The 27,318-nt window shown below is 48.9% G+C and overlaps 2 protein-coding genes across 6 annotated transcripts in view; one reads left to right on the plus strand and one right to left on the minus strand.

The window, feature by feature from the left end:
- ELF2 (E74 like ETS transcription factor 2) overlaps window positions 1–16,098 on the plus strand; it is a 29,444-nt gene extending 13,346 nt beyond the window's left edge. For 2 of the 5 annotated variants that reach the window (XM_072334772.1, XM_072334774.1), the window contains 6 exons: window positions 4,923–5,036; window positions 5,963–6,136; window positions 7,830–7,916; window positions 13,051–13,243; window positions 13,644–13,997; window positions 14,370–16,095. In XM_072334772.1, the coding sequence (XP_072190873.1) occupies window positions 4,923–5,036; window positions 5,963–6,136; window positions 7,830–7,916; window positions 13,051–13,243; window positions 13,644–13,997; window positions 14,370–14,997 (1,550 nt within the window). In that variant the 3' untranslated portion in view covers window positions 14,998–16,095. Of the gene's footprint in view, window positions 1–1,086; window positions 1,206–2,304; window positions 2,329–4,922; window positions 5,037–5,962; window positions 6,137–7,829; window positions 7,917–13,050; window positions 13,244–13,643; window positions 13,998–14,369 lie in introns of those variants that run through there. The other 3 variants (XM_072334773.1, XM_072334776.1, XM_072334775.1) reach the window with 3 other exon arrangements.
- Window positions 16,099–21,033: 4,935 nt separating this feature from the next.
- On the minus strand, window positions 21,034–26,425 carry NOCT (nocturnin). The gene is made up of 3 exons (XM_072334997.1): window positions 26,263–26,425; window positions 23,993–24,262; window positions 21,034–23,297 (listed from the first exon to the last, which is right to left on the minus strand). Exons 1-3 carry the CDS (start codon window positions 26,414–26,416, stop codon window positions 22,462–22,464), a joined length of 1,260 nt encoding a protein of 419 aa, XP_072191098.1. The 5' UTR covers window positions 26,417–26,425; the 3' UTR covers window positions 21,034–22,461.
- Window positions 26,426–27,318: the final 893 nt, after the last annotated feature.

The raw sequence follows: 27,318 nt of genomic DNA on the forward strand, positions 1-27,318 counted from the left end.
CCTCCCAGCATTTTATAGAGTGCTTTTGCAGCCCTGTTGTTAGCCTGCTGTAAGCTTTAAGAGATTAAAAAGCACACGCATGCTTTTTTTTTCCCCGATATACTGTGCTTTTTTTTTTTTCTCCCCTCTGAAATAGTAAGATGAGATTAGCGTGACAAATCAATTAGCGCTCAGCATAACATACCGCAAACCACGCGGTTTAGACACAAGGAACTGCAGGGAAAAAGCGTCTTTCCTCCTCCAGGAGTGCCGGCTGGGCAGGGCTGCGTGCCCGCGCAGTGTCTTTCCGTGTCCTTGGGCCTGGCCCCGCGGGCGGCGCCGCTGCCGGAGAACGGAGCGGGGTCCCCTAGCGGGAACGCGCTGCCGGGAGGAGCGTGCGCTGCGCTGCCGCTGCTCCTCCGTGCGGAGGCTGCACCGAGTGCCGAACCGCTGTGTGCGTAGCGGATACGGTCATGAAATCGCACTCCTAAAACGCCGTGAGAGCGGCGGAAGGAGTACGGGGCCCTTAGGAGAGAGTGTGAGGTGCTGAACGTAGCAGTTGCGGGGCTTTATTCCGAGCGCCGATTCGTGCCTCTCGCGTAGGTCGCAGGGATGCTAAAACGGGACGCAAGGCGGCCGCTCGCAACCGCGGCCGGTCTGAACTCCGCGCACAAAGCGGCCGCTCGCCCCCTGCGTCATCGAGGGAGGGTCGGAAACGCACGGCCGCGGGAGTTCCCGTGCGGGCCCTGCACGCGGGCGCTCCGCGCGGTCGGGGCGGTGTCGCGGCACCCGGCGCGGGGCGCCCGCCCGGCACCGGCCGCGTCCGGCCGGCCCCGCGCCGCGAGCGGCGCTGCCCCGCTGCCGGCGGGAGGCGGGCGGCCGGCGGGGCCCCGGCGCTTTCCTATTTCCCCCCCCCCCCCCCCCCCCGCCCGCGGGCGGCCCCGCGCTGCGGCGGCGGCGAGTGCCGGCGCGGCACTTCCTGTCTGGGGCCGGCGGCGGAAGGATCGCGTGCGCCGCGCCGCCCCGCAGGAAGCGCCGCCGCGGTGCCCGCGCCGCCCGCCCGGCCCCGGCCCTGCCTCCCGCCCGCCGCCCGCCCCGCGGCAACGACCCGCAGGCCCCCGCCCCGCGCGCCCGGCGGGCAGCGCGAAGCCGCGGCGGGAGCGTCAACATGGCGACCTCCCTGCACGAGGGGCCCACCAACCAGCTCGACCTCCTCATCCGCGCCGGTAAGCCGCGCCGGGACCGGGTGGGGGAGCGCGGCGCGCCGCGGGCGGGCGGGAAGCGGGCTGCGCGGGCGGCGGCGGCGCCTTTCCCGGCTCCGGGGCTCCGCGGAGCGGTGCCGGGCGGGCGGGGGGCTGCGGTGGCAACCAGGAAGCTCGCGGGCCGCCGTCCGCCCGCCTCCCGCCACGCCGCGCGGACGGGCCCGAAGGCGACGCGCGGCCCCGCGCTCCCCTTCCCCTCTCGGGTGCCCTTTTAAACTCGGCGCGGGCGGAGGCGCGCGCGGCCCACGTGTGCGGCGCGGTTCGGGGCGGCCGCGGTCCCCATCCCCCCCGAGCCGCGAGGCGGAAGCGGCCCCGCGCCCCCCGCTTTCGGCACGGGGGGGCTGTGGGGGGGGGGCGGCGGCCGGAGCGCGCCCAATGGAGGGCGGCGGGGCGGGGCGCGGCGGCCGCCAATGGGCGCGTGGCTGGCGGCGCGGCGGCGGCTCCCCGCGGGTTGGCGGGGCGCGCGGCGGCGCGGACGCGGAGGGGCGCGGAGTGTAAACACGGAAGTGGCGGCGTCGCCGCGCCGGGCGCACGTGGTCGTCCCCGCCGGGCGCCGCGTTCGTCTCCTGCCCTACGGCGGCTTCCCGTGCCCGCCGGCCGCTGTGCTGCCGTACGGCGATGCGGTCGGTAACGGGAGACGTAAAGCTGAGCCCAGGTTGTTCCTGTTTAGGGCTGGCTCGGTTGCGAGAGCATCTCCAGACAGGCAGAGAAGGATCGGTGTGAGGCTGGCAGATAACGTTGCTCTCAGTACTGGTCTGACAGCATTGCTGTTCATTGTGCTCCTTTAAATGCCGAGAGGTGAACCCGGCGAACTCCTGCGAGGTGCTTTAATGCACGTGGGGCCGCTCCTGCCCACCATCCGTGCTTGGAATTGGGAGCCCCTCATTGCAGCTCTGTGCCGGTGCCCGGCAGCATTAACGGATAAGCCATTGTAAGCTTGGGGCTGCAGCTCCGTGCTGACCTTGTGCAGGTAAAGGGAGGTTGCTGCACTACGGCCTCACCAAGCTCTGTTTTAGAAACTGCGGTCTAGCTCTTCTTGTGCCCTTTGTTCATGCTCACTCCTGTTCTGGCTGCACTGTGCCCAAAGGTGCGTGTTGCTGCTACTTCTTGCTGTGAAGCTCAGCTGCAGCCCTGCTGGGCTTACTTACCAACCAAGTTGGGCTTTTTGCAGCAGCAGCTGGGAGCCCTGGATGCACGTAGCATTTGTCTGGGAAGAGAGAGTGGGGCTGGAAGGTGTTGGGTCAGCTTTGGAGATGGTCATCGGCTGTCTTGTTCTCTTTCTCCATTTGAAAAAGAAGAGCTGTTTTCTTTTCTGGTAGGAACACACATGATTTTATAAGCAGATATTTTCTGTCTTCAAATGTGGTGTTTTCTTGGTATCCCACAGCCATGGATGAGCAGACAGGCTGCTGCAGTGTCCCCATGTTAGCGTGAGCTCTGGGAGTTGCAGGGATGCTGCATGGTGAGGAACCTCCATGATTTCCCATGGTAGTGTCTTTGGGCTGCAGTTGGCGTTCAGGTGAGCACTGCTGCTCGTTCTCCCCCACACCTCTTATGTGGAGCACTCCCAGTGTTGTGGTACAGGGGGAGCTGGGCTGATGGCTCTGCCTTCTGCACGTCCCACCCTCGGTGCTTGCCCTTGCTGTCATCTGTTAGCAGGACATTTTAGAGCGTGACCAAAAGAGCTTTTATTTAAAATTGGCACTGAGATGTGGACTGATGCTTTTCCCAGTGTGTCAGCGCAGTAGGGTTACCCACTGCATCTGACACATGCCTTGTAGCTCCCAAGGGCTCACGCTGGCTCTCCTCTCTCCCTGCCCTTGCCCCTGCTCAGGTTGGCATGGTGCTGGTGTGGTGTTGGAAAGGTACAGAGAGGCACCTGAGTGACCTTGTTGTCCTTGTCCCAGATGTGCCAATCATCTCCTTCTTTGTGGTTGAGACTTCCCTTGGGAAGGGGAAATGCTCACTGTAGAATGTTGCCTGCAGGGCTGTTCTTGTGAGTGCAAGTGCCCCAGGGCTGGGGATGGTCTCGAGCTGCCTCTGGGAAGGGCTGTTGGGATGTGGGATGCAGCAGGTAACAGCCTGTCCTTTGGCACCGTTCTCCTGTCCTTTGGCACTGTTCTTTATGCCCGCAGGGTAAGCTTTTGTTGTTGCACTGTGCTGGAATGCCATCCTTATCAGGCTCCTACTGCTGCAGGAGATAGAGCCCCCTAAATAGCATCTGGGCAGGGCTGTGGCAAAAGGCTTAGATGCATCTAGGTTGGCTCAGTGCGGTGTTGCATTGCTAGAAGTTTTGTGTTTTCCAGGTGTTGCTAACACCTGTTCTTGCTTGCTTCTAGTCCTTATGTTTAAACTCTGATTTGCTAGCTTCTCCCCACGTGTTCCTGTACTAATCTGTTTCTGTAGGGTTTCCTGAGGCAGAAGTAGCAGCAATGGTATTTTCCTGCTTTCCACCACGCAGCCATCACCTTTTGCTCAGACGTTCTCAGTAACAAGATAGGTGCCTCGGAGCTCTCATGGATAATGCTCACCGAATGCCCCTCGGATGGCAGGGGCTGCAGACAGGTGACCTCGCTGCTGCTAAAGATAGCCTGGCTGCCTGGCTGCAGCACTGGGCACCCAGAGAGACACATTGCCTTAAATGGTGAGCTGAGCTGCAGGAGCCGGCACCTTGTGCTGCGGTGACATGGGACAGGTGGCTGTGCCGCCTGGAGCCCTGCATAGCCTGCCGACACAGCAGCACCTCAGCTGCACACAAGCTGGCATCCAGAATGCCTGGGGTTCCCTATTTTTTTGGTGTTGCTCTGGGTCTGAATGGTCTGCCTTGTATCCAAGTTTAAGTGTGTTCTCTTGGAGTTACTTTACATTAGCTTTATTTAACTACTTAGTGTTCATGAGCTTTCAGAACTTGAAAAAAAGAGGTTTTTTTATCCTAATCCCTCAGCTGTTGCTTAAGAGAAAGCACCTCCTTGTGTTTGAATGCTTTGTGGTTCTGTTGTTTTTGCATTACCAACTAGGCCTGTTAAGCCCAACTTGCTGATGTTTTCAGCATTAGGAAACAAGATATTGCTGTTTTGCAAATTAATCTTGTATTTCTATGTACGCTTTATCTAAATAGACTGAGAATCTGAAGAGGAGTGATGTTTATATTTTAATGGGATCATGATTGAAGTTGGGTTTGCTTCTCTCTCCTGTGTCATTTTATAACCATCTTCATTACAGTCTGCTTTATTTGGCTTAAATAGGAAGCAGAAGCGAACCCCCCCAAGTCTGTTTCTGTAAGCTTTTGAACTCCTAATAGAAACTGGGAGCTTGGCTGCCAGCCAGAAGTCTCAGAAGTGACAGTGTTGGTTCTTGCTGGCTGCTTGTCTCACGTCTTCCCTAAACATTTCTATTGGCAGTAAGGTGTAAAGGGGTGAAGACAGCGGACAACTTCTTGATCTTTGTGTTTAAGATTGAATAGCACTGTTGTACAGCGATACGCGTGGACTTGAGCCTAGAGGTGTTCAAGGCAAGGCTAGATGGGGTTACAGGCAACCTAGTCTAGTGGGAGGTGTCCCTGCCTACAGCAGGGGGCTTGGAACTAGGTGGTCTTTAAGGGTCTCTTCCAGCCCAAACCATGCCATGATTCTATGACTTGCATGACTAATCTGGTCTCATGACACTTTTATCCTTCTGCAGTGGAAGCATCAGTTCACGGAAGCAATGTACACTGCACAGATAAGACAATTGAAGCTGCGGAGGCCTTGCTTCATATGGAGTCTCCTACCTGCCTGAGAAATGCCAGGAGTCCTGGTATGTCAGATACAATTTCTGCTCTGTGAGCAGTTTTTCTTTCCACTAACCAGTAAAACAACCAACCTGTAAGATGCGTGCTTCCAGGTGGTATCATTTACCTGAGAGATGTTGGGTGCACGTACTTGAATAGCTACACATTTAAAGCGGACTTTTCCATCTAAATGTCAGGAAATGCTTCTTGATTGTCCAGGTGATGGAGCACTGACATAGGTCGCCCAGAGAGATTGTGGAGTCTCATCCTTGGAGATCCTCAATAACTAACTTGAACAGTATGGTCACCCTGCTCAGGGCCTCCGCACTTGAGCAGAGGTTGGGCCAGGTGGTCTCAGGCATCTCGTGCTACTGAAGTTGTTCAGTGATGCTATGAACCTGACATTTTGCTTTGCTACGATAGTTACTTTAAGGGAAAATGATTTTCATTTGCTCTTCTGTTTTGGAAAGAATATCTGAATACAGATTGTTATTTATTGTTACCAGTTTAAAAACCTGTAAGTCAGTGTTGATGACTCCTTTATCTTCTTTCTGAAGTTACTTAATATATATTGGATGAAATCGTGGTCAGACTGGAACCCAAAAGCTATAAAGTAGGAAATGGAATTTGGGATGTAAGCCAGTCCAGTCTCTTGGTCCGTCATTAACTAAGGATCAAAGATTGAGCTTTTAATTTTCTTCAGTTAAAATTGAATTTAAAGTTGAGCTTAAATTAAAGCAGTATTGCTTTGATAGAGTTGTGTTATGCCTAACAGTGATTGCAGGTATGCATGTTTTGGGGAGTGGACTGATTTTCTACGTGGCAGTTTGTTGGAATTGAATCATGCTGCATTTTTGCATGTGCTTTGTTTAAAACAATTTCATGTAAGAGAGGTTAGAATAGTCAAGTAGAAACCCCACAACATACTTTTTTCCTTCTATTTCTCTCGTAGTGGAAGTTCTGGTCCCTCCTTGTGTGTCAACCCCAGAATTCATCCATGCAGCCATGAGGCCTGATGTGATCGCAGAAACTGTGGTAGAGATGCCAGCAGATGAATCTGAACGAATGGATTCATCTCCTGTTCGAACATCCCCTGATATTCACGAACGAATGAAGAAGAAAAAAGGTACGTATGGCTCCTCATTGCGGCCACCTCAGCCTTTATTTCTTATACAGACGGCCACAGATGATGCAGTTGATATGGATGCAGCTAGGTTAGATTAGCTGATTTCTCTGCTCTTGTAATCGGTGGGTTCGAGTCTGAAAGGTGAGTTCTTAGAGAACAGGCCTGTGACAGCAGCTAAAAGTAGTGAGAGTATGTTTCACCAACTGTTAAGGAAAAGGATTTCTTTCTTTGTTCTTTGCCTTGTTAAGTGAAGCCTGCAGAGTGGTGGAAGGGTAAAGAAAGATTCAGAAAGGACTTGGAGCAGTCTTCAAATGGAACAGTAGGAAAGTTACTAGCTTACAAGAGCATAAATTGATTTACAGAATCAGTACAATGTGTTTCCGGTGAGAGAGGTACCTTGTTTGTCTGATTGGTGTGTCTTGAAGGAGGCACTAATAGGAACAGTGGACTAGGTCTAAGAGTTCAGCTACCGAATGAGATGGCTCTGAATGGTTGGTATGTGTCTGGTCTAGCAGTTTGCTTACAGGCATGTGTGTAATTCACTTAACCATAGGCGCGCTTTATTAGAGCTTCCAGACGTATGTATGCAGAGTTGCTTCTAGTTTAGGGGAGAAAAACTGCAGTGTCAGGATAAAGCAGTATACAGCTGAGGTCTACGAGTCTGAGAGCTGATGGAGTCACATGCTTATAACAAATGGCTGTAACTACCCTTAAATGACATAGGCAGGAAAATAATGACAGTGCTTTTTTATAGTTGTATATTGGATTTAAACCATTCCTTTATTTTAGTCATTAAACCATTCCTTTATAATAGTCATCACCAGGCAGATTATGATACAGGGCTACTCTCAGAAAGTTCAAAGCACATAAGGTCATTCAGATACAGCAACAGAATGATAACTTCTATCATCATAATTAATGCTTGTTGAATTCAGCATTTATTGGGGAGTATTATTCATCAGCAGAAGATAGTGCTGTTGTTCCTGAGGAAAGAGAGGTGCTTACTGCTGCTTTCATCAAAGTGATGGCAGAAGCGAGGGTTGTTTACAGTCTGCTGCTCTAGGTTATGATCCTCTTCCCTGCTTGGGCCCATTTACCTCGATGGAAAGGTCACTGGTGTATAAAAGGGTGAGGATTTCCCTGACATGGGAGCACAGCGGGGGCTGTGGGGGCAGGACAGCCCCGGCACCACCCTGGGACCTGCATCCCAGGGGCTGCATGCTGCCTGTAGCTTTTAGTGGGCAGGTATGGAGTGGAAGTGGGAGTTTATGATTGCAGCTGTAGAGTTTTGACCGAAAACTGATGCTTTGATGGGCATGTGTGCTAGAATATTAAAAACAAAGCAGGCAGAAGAGTGGTTGGTTCCAGAGTAAAAGAGGCATGTGACTAAGAAAATGCAAACACAATGAATTTACTTCATATATGTGGTGTGCGTACTTCACCTGCCAGTTAACCATCTGAAATGAGATTAAATCTGTCTATAAAATAAGAGGACAAATGATGTGTAAAATTGGATGCGCTGTAGTTGTAATCTGAGTATGTCAATTTATTCGTACTTGAAGTAAAGAAATAGCATTAAAAAAAAAAAGGCACAAACTGCTTCTTTCAGCAAAATCAAACTATAAAATGCTGCTGTTCTGCATACGATTAATACTTTTTGTACTACTTTTTTTCCTGCATGCTTTGTGTGCAGCTGGCCGTAAACCCAAGAGCCAACAATCAACTATTTCAGATGGATCTTCAGACCTAGGTATAAGGAAGAAACCTAGAGAAGGCAAAGGTATAATTTCACACTGTTAAATCTAAGATCATGTCGTTTGTATGTATTGTGTATATCATAGGTAAAGCTAAGAGCTTGAAAACTTTGGTGGGTGAACTTGCACCGACTTCATTTGGTCTCAGCTTTATTTGATGTCTTTGCATTTGTTGATGCAAGATGTAGTACAAGGATGTGCCTAACTCCCCTAAGTGCCCTTTAATGTGCTCTGCCGTTAATAGACTTGTACATTTTCATTTGCTTTGCATTTATTGCCTCACACTGTCTTTTGTGGTGTGTGCTAACTTGTTGCTCAGCGCATCATTTGTTAATCCTGCCACTGTAGGACTTGCTCGCAAGTAGAAGCAGCTTATGGGCATTTGTAATGGTGAGGGCTGGAAGTGTGTTTCCTTAATTGATTTCCAAACTTCAGTGGGAATGTGTTGCCTGACTAATAGATGCAAATTGGCTTAAGGGCAAAAACAAACGATGGTATGTTTCTCTGCTGCTTGAGCAGGAACTTTTGTGCAGAAGAGTCATTATTCTCATTGTTCCTCGTGATGAAGAGTCTTAGTTTGTGAGTCCCAGCTTTTCCCCCAGACGTCAGGTAGACTCACAGCACCTGCTCACAGGTTACTGTTGAATTGCAGTACATTGTATCAGCTCTTAGCCCTGCCTGTGGGTGCAGAATGTGGATCTTGTTCCCAGCTAACTTCACAAAGAGTTGTAAGGAGGTTGTCCTACAGCTCGGAGAAATAGCGTTTTAGTGACTGTCAGTAGCAGTGTACCGGCTGAAAGACCATGCAGTTATCAGCACAAGAGCTGTTATTTCAGGATCTGTTTGGAAGCAGGATCTCTGCTATTTACGTCATTCCTTATCTGGGGACAGCTCCTGAGTCGTGTTTGTGAACAGGCTAAGGAAGAATGGATGCCTGCTCATGGAAACTGGTGCAGAAAATAATTAAGTTTCTGTGCATCAGTCACTGCTGGTGCCTTTGGTTTTCGCTGTAGCAGATCTTTATATTTGCTATTCTTGTAAGTACTTCTTGTTTGATTTTTGTAAGATATTTTTTAGCCTTCTTTGTAATTCTGATGTTGCTGTTAGAGCTTTCTGATATCTGGAGAGCATTTGTGATCTGCCCAAATTGCTGCAGAAATGGTTTGGAGAAAGGAGGCTGTGTTTATGTCTCTACCAGTGATTTCTCTCCTTAACTGCTTTATGAAGCGTGGGATGTTACTTCTTTTTCCCCGGTTTCTATGGGTGCTTATGATATGCTTATGTTTGTTGTTCTTACAAGGTATCTCAGTCCACAGCTGGCATAAAAGACATTTTCTTTCTTCATGAAGGTTCACTTCAAGTCCTTAAACAAAAATTTTGTTACTGGCTTAATTTATTTTTGCTATTTCTTTCAAAAAATGCTTTGCTTAATGCGGGCTGTTTTACATGTAGCGTGTTTCTGGAAAAACAGGAATTATTGCTAGAGCTGAGGGCTGTCAGCAGAGTCACGGAGGAGGAGAACAGCTGGTTGTACACAGCTGGGAAGGGGTCGCTTGCTTTCCATGTAGGTGCTTCTTCCTTTGTGCATTCTGGATGCAGTACAAAGTAAAGCAACTGTAGATAATGAGCTTGAGTTTGTTAAATCGAGGGAACTGAAGACGCTTTTGTTTTTAATTGGGATGAAAGTACTAGTATTTGTCCTCGCATAGAAGATTGACAGTTTATATCTGGCTTTTCTTCCCTTACTTCATTTTTGCTTTGCTTAAGTGCTCTTTCTAAAGTGTAGGCAGATAGCATAAAACTGCAGCAGATTTTTTCCTTCAGCTGGGGGGAGCAGAACTGGCCTTGACTCTTTCTGTACAGGCGCTGGTATGAATGTGACAGTTTGTTGATACACGCAATGCCTTGTATCATTCACATACTTTCTGGCCATTAGTCCTTTTATTTTGAGACTATGGCTGACACCTTGAGTGGTGTTCCCTAGGGCCTGATGCTGTTCAGTATCTTTATTGATGACCTGGATAAGGGCGTTGAGTACACCCTCAGTAAGTTTGCAGATGACACCAAGTTGACAGGAAGTGCCGATCTGGCTGGGGTTAGGAAGGTCCTACAGAAGGACCTGGACAGACTGGAGTGCTGGGCTGAGGCCAGAGGGTTGAAGTTCAACAAGACCAAGTGCCAGGTCCTTCACTTTGGCCACAACAACCCCAGGCAATCCTACAGGCTTGGGACAGAGTGACTTGAACAATGTATAGAAGAAACGGACCTGGAGGAGTTGTTTGACAATAGGCTGGACATGAGCCAGCAGTGTGCCCAGGTGACCAAGAAGGCCAGCAGCATCCTGGCTTGTATCAGAGAGAGTGTTGCCAGCAGGAGCTGGGAGGTAACTGTACACTTGTACTCATCCCTGGTGAGGCTGCACCTCAAGTACTGTGTTCAGGTTTGGGCCCCTCACTGCAGGAAAGACACTGAAGCCCTGGAGCATGTCCATAGAAGGGCAGTGACACTGACAAGGGGTCTGGAGCACAAGTCTCAAAGGGAGTGGCTGGGATTGTTCAGTCTGGAGAAGAGGAGGCTCAGGGGAGACCTTATAGCTCTCTACAGCTGCCTGAAAGGAGGTTGTGGCGAGGTGGGGGTTGGCCTCTTTTCCCATGTCACTAAAATAGGATGAGGGAAAATGGCCTCAAATTGCACCAGAAGAAATTCAGGTTGGAAGGTAGGAAAAACTCTGAAAGAGTGGTTAGGTGCTGGAACAGGCTGCCCAGGAAAGTGTTGGAGTCACTGACCTTGGAGGTGTTCAAGAATTATTTAGAGGTAGTACTGAGGGACAGGGATTAGTGGGAAATATTGGTGATAGGTGGATGGTCTTGGAGGTCTTCTTTAACCTTGGTTATCCCATGATTCTGTGATTAAGTAACAGACAGTTGTAATGGCCAGCTAGTCACAAAATAAGTATTTGACTGTGCCAAATTGCTCTGTACTGGATGTAAGGTAGGTAATAATTGTGTTGGACTTGGTGTGTTCTCAAGGTATATTGGTGATCCTGGGACCTTCTAGGCATGGAGATGAGTACTACATACTACTGAAGAATGCTCCTGTCTCCCTTTAAAGATGTAATGTGTGTTTATGTCTCTTGTACTGGATTTTGGATAAAAGCAGCATGAATGTAAATCTGCTCAGATAATACATTTTAGTCAAGTCTTTTTCTTCCTCAGAAGTCCATAGGCTTGGATTCATAGTATTGGGAAAGGATAGTTTTCTAGGGAGAGAGGATTTAAAAATAGTCCAAAGTTCTGTTAAACACTTCTAAAGTTAGCTTTTGTGCTAAATGCATAGCAACCATAGTTGGCAAAGCAGCATGCCTGTAGTATTGCTGGAACTTATTGGTATAGTGGACGGCCTTTGAGGAGTGTAACTTCCACAGCCCTCATGGTAAAACATTATTCAGGTCATTAAGAGTTTGAAGAAAAAAGGAAAAAGTGTTGAGTCAGCAGCTCGGTTCCGGCAGAAAAAAACAAGGCGCTTTCAGGAACGATTTCTCTTGAAGGTCGCTTTTGTTTCTGCAAAGAAGCTCTTGCAGACCTCTATAGGATTTGTTGGTGAACCCAGGAATTCTATTTCTAACGAGCTATGAGGAAAACAAAAAACCAGGATCAATTTCAAGGGATACACTGCAAGTTAATATTTTTTCTCTTGTAGATGTCTGTTGGAAATGGGAACGTACATTATGTGCAATTATGAGGACTTAAAACACTTTGCATCTAACAAATGCCATACTGAGATTCCGGGATTCTGGAGTACCCTTCTTGACTCTTTTTCTCATACAGATTTCTCTGTAATGCAGCAGAAGCTGAGTTTTGATTTTACTTGATCCAGTACTTGGTGTTTATTGTGGCACTTACTAAAATGTGCGTAGTCTGTCTCTGAGGTGGTCATCCAGAAGATGAAAACCATAATGAGACTCTTCTAAGATAGTCAACTTCTTGGAATCTGCAAGAGTGGCCTTTTAAGCTGCCTAAAATACTTTTTGTTGTTTGTAGCATGGCATAACAAGGGCTGTGCTGGGCCGTGCAGCTTCAAGAGCTAATGGTCTCTTTGCACACAAAAAATTCTGGGGTATTTAATTTGCCCATGGCACTTGCTGGTGGTTTAGAAGCATGATGGTGTGAGCTGAGATCACCATTCTGAGGTTGTTAGACATGTCAATCTGTCTTCATTTTCCGTTCTTGAATTGCTTTAGCAATCTTCTCCAGCAGTACTGGTAAAAGAGAGGGATATTTTTTCTTCTGCTTTTCTTTCTCTTTTCCTAGGTGTAGTCAGAGTCCAGCCAGCTCCCATGTTATGTTTTATGCCATCCTGATAGTCATTGTTGTAAATGTTGTCTTGGAGCACCTCTAGTGAAAACTGTACAGAAATTGTACACCTCTGAAATGCCTGAGAGGTGTATCAAATTCTTCTTCTGTAGGCTTCTTCATTCTGTACCTCCCCAGTTACAGGAAGATATGAGGCATTTCTGCCATGTAAACTCTTGCAGGGAGTAGTTGGACTGGCTTTGCACCCAGCAGGGCCTTGGCCATTCTGGAAGATACACTTGGATCAGAACATGGGACTGTCAGCAGCAGGTGTGAGAGCCCCTTTGGTGCTGATGTCCCACCGAAGTAAGCAGGATGATCCTGGACAGGAGGTTGTGGCCTTATTGCCATTTGAGATGGCTGGTTATTGAAGGTTGTATGCCTTTAAACATTATTTATTTCTCTCTTGTAGTTCAGCATCTTAAAACACACTGGCATTTCTTTTCTCTGCTTAAGAAATACAGAAGAAAATTCTGAGCTCTCTTCCTGTCCGAGCAGAGCAGCAGTAGGTTGTGGTGACTTGGAACACCCTCCTATACTTCTTTTTACTTTTCAAGAACTGCGAATGGGTGTGGAATTGAAGAGGCTCCTGTGCTTTACAGCAGATCACCAGGATTAGCTCCTTTCAGAATGTAAACATTTATGAAGGCTTTGCTAAACAGAATGAATGAATGCTTGCAGGTTACATTACATACCATCCTCTGCGTAGCCTTTGCCTGTAATTTAGGTCATTTGAAGTTAGCTATATATGGAGAATTTTCTGCTGTCCTTGAAAGTGGATTTCTAATCAAATGCTTTCTGATTGTAGGAAATACAACGTACTTATGGGAGTTTCTTCTGGACCTTCTCCAGGACAAAAATACTTGTCCTCGTTATATTAAGTGGACTCAGCGAGAGAAGGGAATCTTTAAGCTTGTGGACTCGAAAGCTGTCTCCAAACTATGGGGAAAACACAAAAACAAACCTGACATGAACTATGAGACTATGGGAAGAGCTCTGAGGTAAAATCTTAAGCTGATGAATTCCTACTGCAGTTTTATAACCGACTCTTAAAATCCTCAAGTCTAAATTGAACTCTAGAAATAGTACAAGTTCTGAGGTGTTAAGAGCTTCTGCCCTTCTGCTGACTTGGCTGATAAAAAAGCAACAGTTTTGCAGTTCCTGTTGCTTTTCGTGTTACCAGTTAATTTGCAATTTGCCTTCAGAGATTTGTGTTTAGAAGGTCAGATTTTTTTAAAGCTAGATATTGGAGATGCTCTGGCGGCATGGTCTGCCAGCTTCTTGCCAAACTTTCTTACGTTTTATTTTTGGCTGTGGTTATGTTAGATTTTCTTGCTAGCACAGAACGAGCTTTACTTTAAAATCTCTATCAGTTACTACTTCATTGTACTTCTCTTGCAGATACTACTATCAAAGAGGAATCCTTGCCAAAGTTGAAGGACAGAGGCTTGTTTATCAGTTTAAGGAGATGCCAAAAAATATAGTCGTCATCGATGATGACAAAAGCGAACCCTGCAGTGAAGATTTGTCAATGCCTACAGATGAAAAGTCATTGGAGAGAGTGTCTTTATCTGCAGAAAACCTCTTGAAAGCAGCAACCTCTGCACGTGGAGGGAAAAGCTTGTCTCAGTTAAGCTGTACCAGAACAGAAAAAGCAGTCACCAGAGTGGTAAATATTGCCTCACCAGCACACGATACATCATCATCTCGCCCCTCAACAACCACTACTACTGTCCCAGCGTCGTCAGCTCCCAGGTTTGTATTGATGTGGCTTAGGTTTGTTGTTCACCGATGAGTGACAAGCAGTTTTTTGGTTGGGATGCTGTCTTTGTTACTTTGCATGTTGGAAGTCTTCTCTGATTTATAAGCAGCCGTGTAATGTGATAGAATACTGTGGAAGTGTGGTTTATGAGACAGAGCCGCCCGTCAGCGTGCTTGCCCTCAAGCATATTTTAGAGTTACGTAGAGATGGATGCTGCTCAATCTACAAATGCCTGTTTTGAGATGGACGGGAGGTTTTTGTCATTGTTGTTTTTAAAGAACCAATTAGAAACCTGCAAATTTGGGATTTACGTAGACCTGTTTTTGGCTCTATCGGTTTAAATACACAACGTTTGTATTTTGCAGGACTGTACGTGTGGCAATGCAAGTGCCTGTTGTAATGACCTCTCTGGGACAGAAAATTTCTACTGTGGCAGTACAGTCAGTAAATGCAGGGTCGCCGTTAATTACCAACACAAGTCCAACGACGGCAACAACTCCAAAGGTAGTAATCCAGACAATCCCTACTGTGATGCCAACCGCTACCGAGAATGGAGACAAAATCACGATGCAGCCTGCCAAAATCATTACGATCCCCGCCACGCAGCTGACGCAGTGTCAGGTACAAACAAAACCAGGCCTGACTGGGTCGGGGAGCATCAACATCGTTGGAACCCCGTTGGCTGTTAGAGCACTAACCCCGGTGTCTATAGCTCATGGGACACCAGTGATGAGACTATCGGTGCCTGCGCAGCAGGCGTCCGGCCAGACTGCCCCCAGGGTTATTAGTGCAGTAATAAAAAGCCCAGAAGTTAAATCAGACACAGCGGCTGTGACACAGGAACGTGAAGTGAAAACGCTGCAGCTCTTACAGGAAGAGAAGATGGCAGATGGGAGCAAGACTGTAACCCACGTAGTAGTAGTTAGTACGCCCTCAGCTATCGCGCTTCCTGTAACAATGAAAACAGAAGGAATCATAACGTGTGAGAAGTGAAGTACAGGTTGCTTCCAGCATGGACTTAGAGACTTACTGTTTTGCTTAAACTGACATAATTGGGGAGGGAAATGGAGGCGATCACCACATCAAAAAGGCGAGCTCGGAAGTGTTAAAAAACATGCGTTACATTGGAGACTTAGTGGGGAGAAAATGAAATATTTTCCCGTGTTTCAGTGGGAATGGAACCACATTGCTATGCTGACAGAAACGGCCTCTTCCAGTCAGGAGACAGCTGAACCTATGGAGAAGGAACGATAGAGAGACTGAAAAGGGACCAAACAGTTCACTACGCTGTCACAGCACACTAAGACCTGGAACACTAAAACTGATTTGTGTGAGAGGTTTGCCTTGGTTTTTGGCTTTCGGGGGAGAGGAAAGTCTCATTTCTAGAAACGGCAAAGCTGATGGAATTTTATATGCATACCAGCAATCACTACTGTGTGCCCGCAGTACTCAACTGGTGCTAAGTGAAAACCTTTGCTACTAGGTATTGTAGAATGTGAAATAAAGGAGATTGAAGAGCTTCTAAAAGAAGACGGAGACCTAGAGGGATTTTTGTATCATAGCTTAAGCAGATTTAAAATGAAAGCCTTAGACTGATTTTCAGTTATCTTTCTCGAAATAAGCTAACGGCTCGTTTGTTTAAAGCTTTTTTATTAAAAACAAATTTTTTTAAAAATCTTGTACCTAGCACAGTATTGTTATAGAATTACATGTAACATATTTTGTATGGTAGGTAAAGTCTGTCTGAATTTCTTAATTGTGGACAAAATAGCAGCGGGCCTCCGGCCTTTTGCTGTAACATGCCTGTGTCTCTCACTTAGCCTTGACATCTGTGCATACATTTCAGTTTCAGCTCTACTCTCACTTGAAAGGTCACACCCAGCATGAGCTTCTGTCAGGTAGTTCTAAACCTGTACATTTTGGTTGGTTTTTTTTTTTTAGTTGAAGTTAAGAGGGAAGTACCAGTGTTCAGAATGAACTATAATAGTTTGTATATTCAACATTTGAAGTATATTCTATTTTGTTGTACTCTTGTTTCAAAGTGTATTCAAGTAGGTTTTACTGAAATATAGAAATGAAATTTGTTTTGTCTGCTTTCTGTTTTTAACTTTTTCCTTTCAGCCGTTCGGTCCCTTTTCTGCTTATTTGAAATAGGCTGGGCATTCAGCCTCACATAGCTGGGGTTGTGTGGAAACTCGGAGCTCCCCAGCACTCCGTTACTCCGCATGGCTGACAGCTCTCCCGCACAGTGCACTGAAATACGTTTCATCCAAGTATTTGAGAAGCCTGCAGTAGTTGACTTCCGACAGAGGTCTTGTTCTCTATGCTTTTTTAGCACGGTCAGCATACTCGGTGTTCTTCCATTGTGGCTAATCGGATGAGTACTGAAGTGGAGTAACTTGAGTAGCTAGGAAGGTGCTGCCCTCCAGCCAATAACTTTCTGTGCACTCTTGTTTGCTGCAAAGCAAAGAAAACAGGATTTGCTTAAATGACTCTGAGAACCAGTATCTTCTGAAGCTCTGTGGACGACTCACTGTTGCTCCAGCAATTCCTTCATTTTCTAAGGCTGCACTGCAGAGAATAAAGGGGGAAGTGAGCAGACTTCACTACTTGAGTGTACTGATCTCTCTGACTGTCTCATAGAGGCAAGTAGAAAATACTGGTGAGTAGAAACTGACAAAGGAGAAGAGTGTTGCGCTCTTGCACCTTTGATGTTGTTATCATTGACATCTTCAACTGTTCATATTTTGGCTTCTACACAAGTCAGTAATTTTGGTAACCTTTGGTAACCTTTTTTCCTACCCCTTCCCCCCCCCCCCCCCCCCCAGTGAAGTAAGTATCTAAATAGGGTTTGTATTTATAGTTGCCCTTAAGCTGTGGGTGCAGGGTGAAACTCGAGTGTGAATGCAGTACAAGAGTTACGCCACAGTTACAGCCTGTGTACAAGAGTGTGGCCTAAGAGAGGTGTGTAGTAGCTCACCCTGTTTTCAGGGGGATCCACAAGTGGCACTACAGCTGTCACTACAGAAGCAGCACATCTGCTTGTGGGTACCCAGATGCCCAAGAGGAACCTTCAGTTCCTAGCAAGATGTTCTGGAAAGTCCTGACAGCAGGGACTTGGTAAATCTCAAAGTAATCAAAGCCTATATGGCCATTTATGTACTTCATGCCCAGAGGTGCAGTTTAAACAGAAATCTGGAACCGAGGTGTTCAGTAATTCTAAAGGAGGCCAGTAGTAAACAGCTGCACTAAAGTTCATTTTTTCACATTAGCTTCTGAAGCTGAAAAACCAGCTACCTGCAGAGTCCTAGCAGTAAGCCCGTTCTTACTTTCCAACAGTGAGAAATGTGGGAATAGTTCCATACAGCCAGGCCAGCGTGTGGGAGGCTTCGTATTTCTTCTGAAGAAGAGACTTGTTACATACTCTAAGCAGGGAAGCAGAATTTAACAACAAAGGGATGAACAAAGCTGAAGCAGGGAAGCAATCCGGGTGTAGAAGGCAGCAATCCCTTCCACCAGCAGTCAGTCCAAAGAAACAAAGATCCTTACAGGTGAACCATGTTTCCAAGCCTTGAAATGAGGGAGAATGGCTCTTTCAAAGGGGGAAATGTGTGAGAAGGAAGAGGATTCGTGCTGCCGAGGCAGAGGTAGACCAGAAGGCCAAGTGGGGGAAGCTAGTCAATGGGAATATGCTTTTGGAAGTTTGTGAGGCAACTCTACTGAATAAAGGAAGTGGAGCAGGGTGAAAAGTGGCAGGCAGCGATTTGTGCCGTGTGGGTAGAACTGATTGGAGACAACAAAGAGAAAAGCAGTAGCATTTTTAAATCCACTTTTCTAAGTCTTTTCTGTAAGAAATGATTCTTTAAATGGCTGTTACTTGATCATGTGTGAAGGAGAGATGCTCTATCTCACAGCATGAAATGTATCTCGGTGTATTTGTAGTTAAGACCTTTCCCACACCTAATTTAGATACACTGGAAGTCAACTGAGGGCAGAGTACCTTCCTGGAAATAGATAAGGATCTCTAACTGACAACCTCTTCTTAAGTTAGATCCAGGATTTCGTCATATAATGGCAAGAATGGAAGGAATGAAGGTACAGATCGCTGCTGCTTGATAGACAAACAGCCCTCAGCCACGCTCTCCAGTTTCTGCCCATGTTCCAGCTGGTGACGGTCCTTTGGCTCTCTCCCCTGGCCATGCAGTGAGTGACAGCCATGTTCCAGCTGCCCCAGGACATGTAGTAAAGGTAGATTGGGTGCTGTGAGAATCTTATCTGTATGAAGATGCATTGTAACTGAAACAGTACTTAGCAACATCAGAGGGAAGTCCCTTCGCATTAATCTTTCCCACATATGGCTCTGTATGCCCCACTTTGTTAAATGTTTAGCTGCTAGATGTAAATACAGGTGGCCTTTTTGTCACAGGCAGGTGGAGACTTCAGCAGGTCTGCTTAGGTGCAACTCTTCAGTGTTGCGTGCCTGTGTGTTTCCTCTGTGTTGGTCTGACACCGGTTATTCTTCATCAGAAGTGTGACATCTTGTTCACAAGCCATACTTACAAGAGGCTTTCTTTTCTAAGGGTTATCACAGTGTGTTTCTGCAGCTAAGAAGAACAAGATTGCTGACTGTCACTGAAGTCAGGCTGTGCAAGCTTGCTCTTTAACCTTTTCCATTCTGACGGAAGTAATTACTGCGTGGGCAAGAAATGTTTTTACTGATGATGGTGAAAGACATGAACTCTGGATGAAGGAGCTTTGGTCAGGTTTGTGACATCTGAAAGACAAAGAGCTGCTAACTAAAACACTGGAGTTAGCATCTAGACATGTTGTTAGACTTGCAGTTCCGTTAAGAGTCTGGTGCTGTGTAGCGGTGCTGTTCTGTCATCAGTAACTGGTGGCTCATGAAGAACAGTCCAGGCTGAGCCCATCCTGGGCAAGCAGTAACTTTTGTGGATGCCACCAGTGGAATGAAAATGCAGTGTGCGGTGAGCACACTTCACACGGAAGGCAATAAGACATAAGTTGCTATGGTACCACTGATACCACGTCTTATGTCATGATTAGTTTTCAAATACCCTCTTGTGATATTGTAAATTGTAGGGGGGAGAGGGGAATGCTGTGTGATCTGCTGGGAAAACTATAATGTGTGGCAGCTCGGAACATTTCTGTGTTGAAAGTTGAAAAAGGAATCTCATCCCTGAGAATTATTTTTGTTGTTCTTTCTTGAACTGATGAAGTCTATCTTGCCGTGCAAGCCTGGTGAAAAGGTTTTTATTCTTTGGTAGAACTTGCTGGCATCTCAAGCTTAGCATTCAAGTGCAGGGTTCTGTGCCTTGGCATAAGTGATCTGGGGAAAGTGGTGTGTTGGGAAGCCTTGGCTCTTTCGGTCCTCTGCTAACTGATTTAATGGACTTTTGGACTTGGCAAATCGTATCTGAGGTGATGGAGGAGCAGTGAGCCAAGGGTGCTGAGGCAGGAGATGAGAAAGGGGAGCAGTGCCTGAAGCATTGGCTCTTACCGTGATGTATCCAGCAGGGGTCTCAGTTCTGTGTGGAGACCATCACAACCTGAACAAGCTGAATTCAATGCCTGCCTTGAGAGACATTAAGCTTATTAAGTGGGACGGATTCAAGTGACAGCATCTACCTCTGATCTAATTGTTATCTGAGAGAGAGCGTTCTAATAAGCTTGTGGCAGCTTCTGCCTTTCAGCAAATTGAGTAAGTGGGTCACTTCTTCCCTCAGCTGGCCTGGGGGCGAGGGGAAACTGTCACTGCAAGGGCTAATGCAGTTCTTATTTGACAGCAAGGAGGGAGCTGCAGAGACTTGTAGCCGTGGTGTTCATATAAGGCAGGAGGCCACAAGATGAGCTCCAAAGAACTTTTTATTTTAGGAGTCGTGCTGCTATGCTGAGAAAATAAAAACACGTCCTGCTTTTTCCTATGAAAACTATTTACTGCACTGATTTTTATAGAGGGCAGAAGCACCTCACTGCTGCAGGCCTGTCACTGGCTGAATAAAACAAAAGCAAGCGCAGTATTTCATGTGAGCTTTCTATAACATGCCTTCTGCAAAAGTACATTTTATAGCAAGTACTGGAATAAAAAGCTGAAGCTGGCTGGGAAGTTAGCAGCTCCTTGCTGAGCCTCATCTATCCTTTATTACAACATAATGGAAAGCATTTACTGTTCTAGGAGGCATGTGTGATTTTAACATTCTTCACCATACAGCTCCCCCTTCAAAATTGCCCTTTAAGGATACGAAGCAGTGGATACTTGTCACGTGTCCAGGGCAAAGTGAGAGTCACAGCCCTTTTCTCTTTGGAAAAGCTCTACAGTGATGACAGCATCCCAGAACATCATAGAACTCATGCTGTGTGCCTCCACTTCTGTTCTTCTCATGGGACAGTTGATGCTGAAAGCCAGGCTGTCTATCCTGGGCACTGTGAAGCAGTGCCATGCAGATGGACAAATGGGGATCTTTCAGAAAACTGAGCTATTCACACAAAAGTAAAATGGAAATGAGGGGCTTTTTTAATGGTTCTGCTTTAAATACAGCCCTGTATTAGCTGGTTAATACTATTGTATGCCTATCTTTGCCTTTCTACTGCAAGTGTAGTTTCTTGCAGAAACTGACAGAACAGGATGAATACAAACCCCAGGTTCTGGTGTGACTTCTGTGGTAGATGCCTATTAGCAGTGCTGTTTTACGTGTCCATGCTATAGTGTAATTTATGGGCTGTGAAAAGCACGTACCTGTATTATTTCTTGCCCTTCAGGTATTTCATAAGTGACAACTGGAACTTCCTGTTGTGATGAGACATCCCTGCTAGGCACGCTCAGCAGCTCCTCAGGGAGGAATACGTGCAGCCTGGGGTGCAGTGCTGAGGTGGGTGCTGACACTGTTCAGAAGCTTCAAACAGCCAAGGGGAAGGAAAATACTTAAGGTCATTTAAGACCTAGGGGAGAAGGCAGCTTAACTTCTCCAGCAGTAACCCCTTTCCCTACAGACTCACTGTGAAATGTAGGCATGCAAGTTTGAGAAACACCACTTGAAAACAGCTGTGACAACTCGTAATATTAGGACCGCGGACCTGGAAGAAGGTGTGGAAGTGGTACTATCATCCATTTCTGGTAAGGATATCAAAAAGAGGGCAGTAGAGAGTATTTTCTTTTTCCAAAGGACTTTTATTATTAAACACCTGGAACATTTACAAGTTACCACGGGCCTTACGCAGCATGGAAGTACTGCTTTATTTGCCCTGCCTAATCTGCAAACTATCTACATGTCAGCCTAACTCCAGCTATTGGTTTTCTCCTCTCCCTTCCCCATGTCCTGGCAACAGTGGCACATTTACAGTGCACATACTCAATACCTACGTCACACCAGTGAGCACCGCGCCACAAAGAACAGCTTCCGCCCTACCCCACCTCTGCCATGGCCTAGGACCTGGGCCATGAAAAGAGGACCTGTAGGTGCTCCTGAGTGCTGCTGCTGTGCCATTTCAAGTCAGGTACAGGATTATCAGCTTCTCACAATAAATAAAATTTGTCCTCTAATAGGTTCCAGTGTAGATTTAGGTTCTGAAGATAAATAAAAGTCTTTCAAAATGAAGATTGGCCCTTTACCGAAACTGCAAGATGGACAAGGCTTTCCATTTAAACCATTTATAAACGTAGTACTTGAAGCAGACAAGAAAACACTCCCTTGTTAGGCATGTACCGTGGGGGGAAGCACAGCAGAGGTACTGGTTGCTGTGTGTGCCTACTGACTGTGTGTTACAGACACATGCACGTTCTTTGGAGAAGTGAGGATGTCACTACAGGATGTGCTGCCGTTAGCCTCTGCTTCCTCACTCAATGGAGGGGGCCTTGGTAAGCTGTGCTATTATCCCTTCACTTTAAATGGAGTCTTCACCTTAAGTCACGTGGAAATTAGACTACACCAGTATGATCACAGATTTGCTCATGTCTAAACCATGTTTAGCTTCCTTCATCTGCAACAGAAAAGGAGTTAAAAGAATCTAACTGAGAAGTCAAGCCTTGTTCCCTTTGATACCGGCACGAGCTTAACATCAAATAAACAAAATTAGCATGCTGCCAGGGCAAACTTCTACATACACACATTTAACTTTAAATACTCAGGCCTCCGCATTCATTAGAGGATTATACTCTTAGACACGGGGGTTAGTGAAAGGATAAAGCTCATTTCCCTTCCAGTTTTCAAATCTGAATACAGAAAAGACCGCCACTAAAAGAACACTGACTCCTTTCTTCCTCCTTCAGAGGCTACAGATGAACAAGCTCTGAAGGCTAAGTGTAATTCCAAACAAGTGCCTAAAAGAATGTTTAGTCAACAGTATTTCCTCATCCTTAATGGCTTCCAGCCTCAGAAGTTTTCAGTAACACAAAACAGTGGTGAATTAAGACACAGCAATACCAGGTAGCATTCTAACCAATTATAACAGTCTGTCAGGGTCTTGGTTAAAACTAAAGTCACACACCAAAGACAGGTGATCTGACGGGTAGTTGAATGAGGGCAGCCTGTTGGGCCCGATTTGCTCTTCAGTCAGCAAGCCCAGGGCTGAGTTCACATTCAAGGCATGCTGGGAATACCAGATATAATCTAGTGTATGCCGGCACTCTCCCGAGGGCCGGATCTTCCAGGTGGTGTACGGGGGCTCCGACTGCCCATCGGGGCTCAGCAGCTTGTATGCGCTGTTTAAGTTGAGGCTGGAGTTGGAGAACTCTCTGTAGACCTCCTCAGTCGGCTCTGCGTTGAAGTCTCCACAGATGATCAGAGGGATCTTTGCACCCTGGGTAATGCTCTTCAGGTTCTGGAGAAGGTCACAGCCCTGCGCAGACCGAAACCTCTCCCAGCCAGTACGAGCTTTCAGGTGTGTGACGGCGATGCAGAACAGTCTTCCAGTTTCACTGCACTTCAGTGTCTGAGCTATGGCTACTTGGTTGGTCTTCAGCTTCATGGCGGTGAGCCGGATGTTTGCGCTGTTGATGAGCTCGAAGCGTTCTTTGAGGAAAAACAAGGCGCAGCCGTCCGGCCCGTTGTTCTGCTCCACGTCAAGGCACGGAGACCATGGCTTCGGGAAGAAAGTACACTGATAGCCCAGACGGCTGAGGAGTGGCTCGAAGGTGTCAAAGTAGTGGTCGACTTCTTGCAGGCACAAGATATCTGGCTTGTAGGCAAGGATTTCCTCCAAGATGAGGCACTTCCTTTCCTCCCACTTCAGAGCTTCCATGGGGCACTGAACGAAGTTGTCTTTGCCTTCTCCAAGAGCTGAAATGTGAGGCGTGAAAGAAAGAAATCATCAGTGGCAAAAGTAACTCAGATTCGAGGCTTCTTCCCTCTCTTCTCAAAAGTCACTGCGCTGTCTTCCACCTGTGGCTGCCACAGCTCATCTGAGACAAAACGCAGCACTGCAGGGGTTACTTAATTACAGAATACGAGGGCAGTTCTTACGTAACGGACTGCCCTCTCCCACCCCAAAGGTGAGGCTGTTGCATAATTCAATGTACAGTCCTGACCTTAGGGCTCTGAAAAAAATCGATAGCGATTATTTGGAAGAACTACGAATTCCTGTAACCCACCCGAATCCCCAAACAGTTCAGCAGTGCGCCTATTAGAAAACACTAGAGCTTCACAAAGAAATGTACAGAGAGATGGTTCTCTCTTCTGGGAGCTGACAACTAAAAGGGACAGGCACGGCTTTTTTTGGACATAGCGTGTTCTATGACAGGCATTCACAGCAACTTCTGGATTCAGAGATGGCAGAAGAGGGAAATCTTTCTTCTTTCCTTCCAAATAGAAGACAAGTTGCCATTTCAAGTGCTGAAAATCTCCCTGTCAGCTGGGCCTTGCATCATTCATCTCTCTCCCTTCACCCTGTCAGCTCCAGATGTGTCTAACTGCATGGACACACCTGCATTTAAAACTGGCTGCATTTGGTTTCCAGGCTGTAACCTGGCTCCTACCTTGGGCGAGGATATTCCATTGCATGACCCGGATGGGGCGGTGGTTACTGGCTGTGTTTTTCTTCAGGTCCACAAAGTCCCTCTGGAAGCGAGGTGGCCGTTTCTGCAGAACGAGCTGGCATTCCTCCAGCAGATCCTTGGGGTCTATGGGCTCTAGCTGCGCTGAGTCGGGCTGCTCCAGGCAGTCCTGGTGCTGGGACACGGCGCTGCTGCTCAGCGTCTTGGCGAGCGCGCTGTAGAGCCGGCTGGTGCTGTTTCCCATGGAACAAGCTGCAGAGGGAAAACTGGCATGAGCAATGTCCGTGTGCCTTGCAGATTATCTCGTTACACATGAGTAACATGGGGGTTTGTGCAGGAACTTGCACCCAAGACAAAACAAATAGGGTGCAGAGATAGGGATTAGTTCTGCTCACAGTCCTGCCTGGCTTTGCTTGTTATTGGGCACTGCAACCCACACGCAGACCCTCTTGTTTAAGACAGCATGCAGGCATCCCATAAGGGTAGAAAGGAGGCTTTCATTCAGAACGGGAGGGCTATGATTAACTTCGGCAAGCTTTGTGAAAAGCAGAACAAAGTGTGCTTTTTCTCTTCACTGAGGAGAACCCAGCAGGTAAACAGATGCTGCCTGCTCCCTATTCCATGCACAGCACTAATGAAGGCAACACACTGCACAGCCCAGTACCCTGTTCCCTATGCGGATGGCTGCAGGCCCACGGAGCAGCAAGCAGCTGACTCACTGCCTCAGGTTAATATTTAATAGCAGCCTTCAACTGAGACTTCATTCTTCCTTGCAGCAGCAACTTTCCCCGAGTACTTTCAGCTGGCTTACACCCTGGGGTGGGGAGTGGAGATGTGGCTCACAGCTCTGCCTTATGTGTGGGCTGGTGACAAGCATGTGGCAGAGCCAGGCCTGGCAGGAGGGGAGGCAGCAGGACAGGAGCACGAGCAGCTCAGGGAATGAGGGGAGACAAGAAATGAATGATCTTGCAGCAGGAGACTCACAGCCTTGTAAAACAGGTGCTTTTAAAGGCACTAAAAAAATACTTAAAGATGTTCCAAATGTGTATGCCAGTGGAATAGTACGCCTGTTATGCTCAGCTAGGGGTTTCTTAGAGCTGTTTGAAGGCAGTAAGTTAGGAAGAGAAACTGGATGTAAGAAGTCCTCCATTGTCACCACATCTCTATCCAGGAGAGGTACCAGGAGCTCCCCAGGCTGAGGTGAGCTTCTAGGGGACTGCTTTTACAGCACTTCAATTTCAGAGACTTGGTCAGTTTAAACTACTGTCTAGAAGCCAAGCACAAGCAGAAGAGATGCCATTTAATGGGCAGTGAACGGGGCACAGCCATGAAGCCCCTGAGCAGGACCCCAACACAGCTGTGTGGGGATAGGAAGCACAGCAGGAAACAGACGCTATCCCGAGGTTGCCCTTTAGCAGCAGGGAGTGAGCACAGGCAGCTCCCACTGTGTGATGTTGCAATGGGAAATGCCAGCTCAGCACCGCCTGCAATTATGCAGTGTGCGTAAAAGAAGAAGGAAGAGAAAGGGACAGGAAGGCACCTTGTCAGCCAAGCTGTGCTCTTGGCCTTTTGAAGAACACAGCACAAAGTCCAAGGCTTCTTTTGTCACCCGGTGACAGGACCACGCAGTTTATTGTGGAGGCTCTGCTTCATAGCCAAGGGCTGTGACAGCTGCCCCAGTGAAGCAGCGAGCTGTCGTGGTGTGACACACTGTGTGTGCGGCCCTCGCTGCTGTTTGCTGTTCAAGCCCTGATTCTGGCAGTGAGCGGGAATGCCACGGTGGAACTCGGTGCCAGTCACAGCCAGAGCTGAAACCCTGTCCGAGTGACGCTCCGCAGAGAGCTCGGGCCCGGTCAGGCGATGGCTTTAGCGCCGGGCTCTGACCTCGTCTCAGGACACGGGGCCTGCCAGGGGAGCGACCTCGGGCAGCCTTCGCACCCGAGGCCGCGGGGCCGGGTCGCCGCCAGCTCTGGTTTCGGGCGGGAGGAGCAGCAGGCCGTACGGCCACCGTGCGGGCAGCCCGGGACCTCGACCGCCACCCGCGCTCCACCGCAGCCGGCCGTGCCGCGCGTTGCCGGTGCGCAGCACGGACAGCGGAGCCCGTCGGGCACCGAGGAGCCGAAACCAGCCAACGGGGGACTGGGCTCTGCCCGGCGCCGCCACGCCGGGACTCGGGCGGAGCCGGGCCGCGCCCCCACGTCCCTCCCGGCCGTACGGGATCGCGCTCCCCCCCATCCCCTCCCGGCACCCACCTGCGCGGGGCGGCGCGGCCCCCGCTGCAGCCCGCGGGGCGGCGGGACCGAGGGCCGGCGGACGGCGGGGCCGCAGGGGCGGCGAGGCGGCGGCGGGCGCGCGGCGGAGGGCGGGCAGCGCCGAGCAGAGGCAGCGCGCGGGGCCCTGGTACATGCTCCCGGCGGGGCGGCTCCAGCGGCGGCTCCGCACCCGCCCCGCGGCGGCGCTTTTACGGGCGGCGGCGGCGGCGCGTCCGGCACCTACCAGCTCCGCCGGGCGGGGGAGCGCCGCGCGGGTCGGCCTCACGTTCCCCGCCGAGCTCGGGGCGAGAACCCGCGGCGGAGTCTCCCCGGTACCGCTCCGCCGCTGCCGGTGCCGCGAGCGGGGCTGCGCGGCGCGGGGTCGCGCAGTGCGAGTCTCCGCGTTCCCCCCGCGCGGCCTTGAAGTGGGCTCGCCCGGCGGAGGTGTCGCCGCGGGCCCCGCGGTGACGGCAGCGGCGCCGCGTGACGTCCCCGTGCGCGTCTGAGCTCGGGGGGCGGTGCCGCTCGCGTCCCACGCTGCCGAGTGGCGGGGTGAGGGGGATGGCGCGTGGCACGCGGAGTTGCGGCGCTGTGCTGCTGCGTGCTTTTGCTCGGCGCTGCCCTGCGCCAGCCTGAGAGCGCCCGCGTGCCCGTGCAACTCCGTTATGCACATAAGCGTACGCATCGTAGCGTACGCAGCGTACGCTGCCCGCTTTTGCATTGGGCTCCAGCGGCCCGTAAGCGGCAGTGCTTTTTCTCTGCCGCTAGAAGACAGCCGGCCTGGCCGTGCGGGCAGCAGCCCGGGGTCAGCTCAGCCCGCTGCGGGGTGCCGCTTGCTCACTCCTCAGAGTGAGTGGTATAAACAGAGGTAACTAAAGAAGGGTAATTGAACAGCGGCGGTCAGTCCCCGTTTTAAGGCAGGTAGTTAGCGCTCTGCCAGCTTTTTTGTTTCTCTGTAACCTGCCCTCCCTGTGCCTTTCCAGAAGGGTGGGTGTGCTCTGAGCAGGAAGCTGTTTTCCCCACAGACTGCTTTGCATCGGGCAGGCTGTGGCTTAA

This window comes from Excalfactoria chinensis, chromosome 4 (genome assembly GCF_039878825.1).
Source record: "Excalfactoria chinensis isolate bCotChi1 chromosome 4, bCotChi1.hap2, whole genome shotgun sequence".
Lineage (NCBI taxonomy): Eukaryota > Metazoa > Chordata > Aves > Galliformes > Phasianidae > Excalfactoria > Excalfactoria chinensis.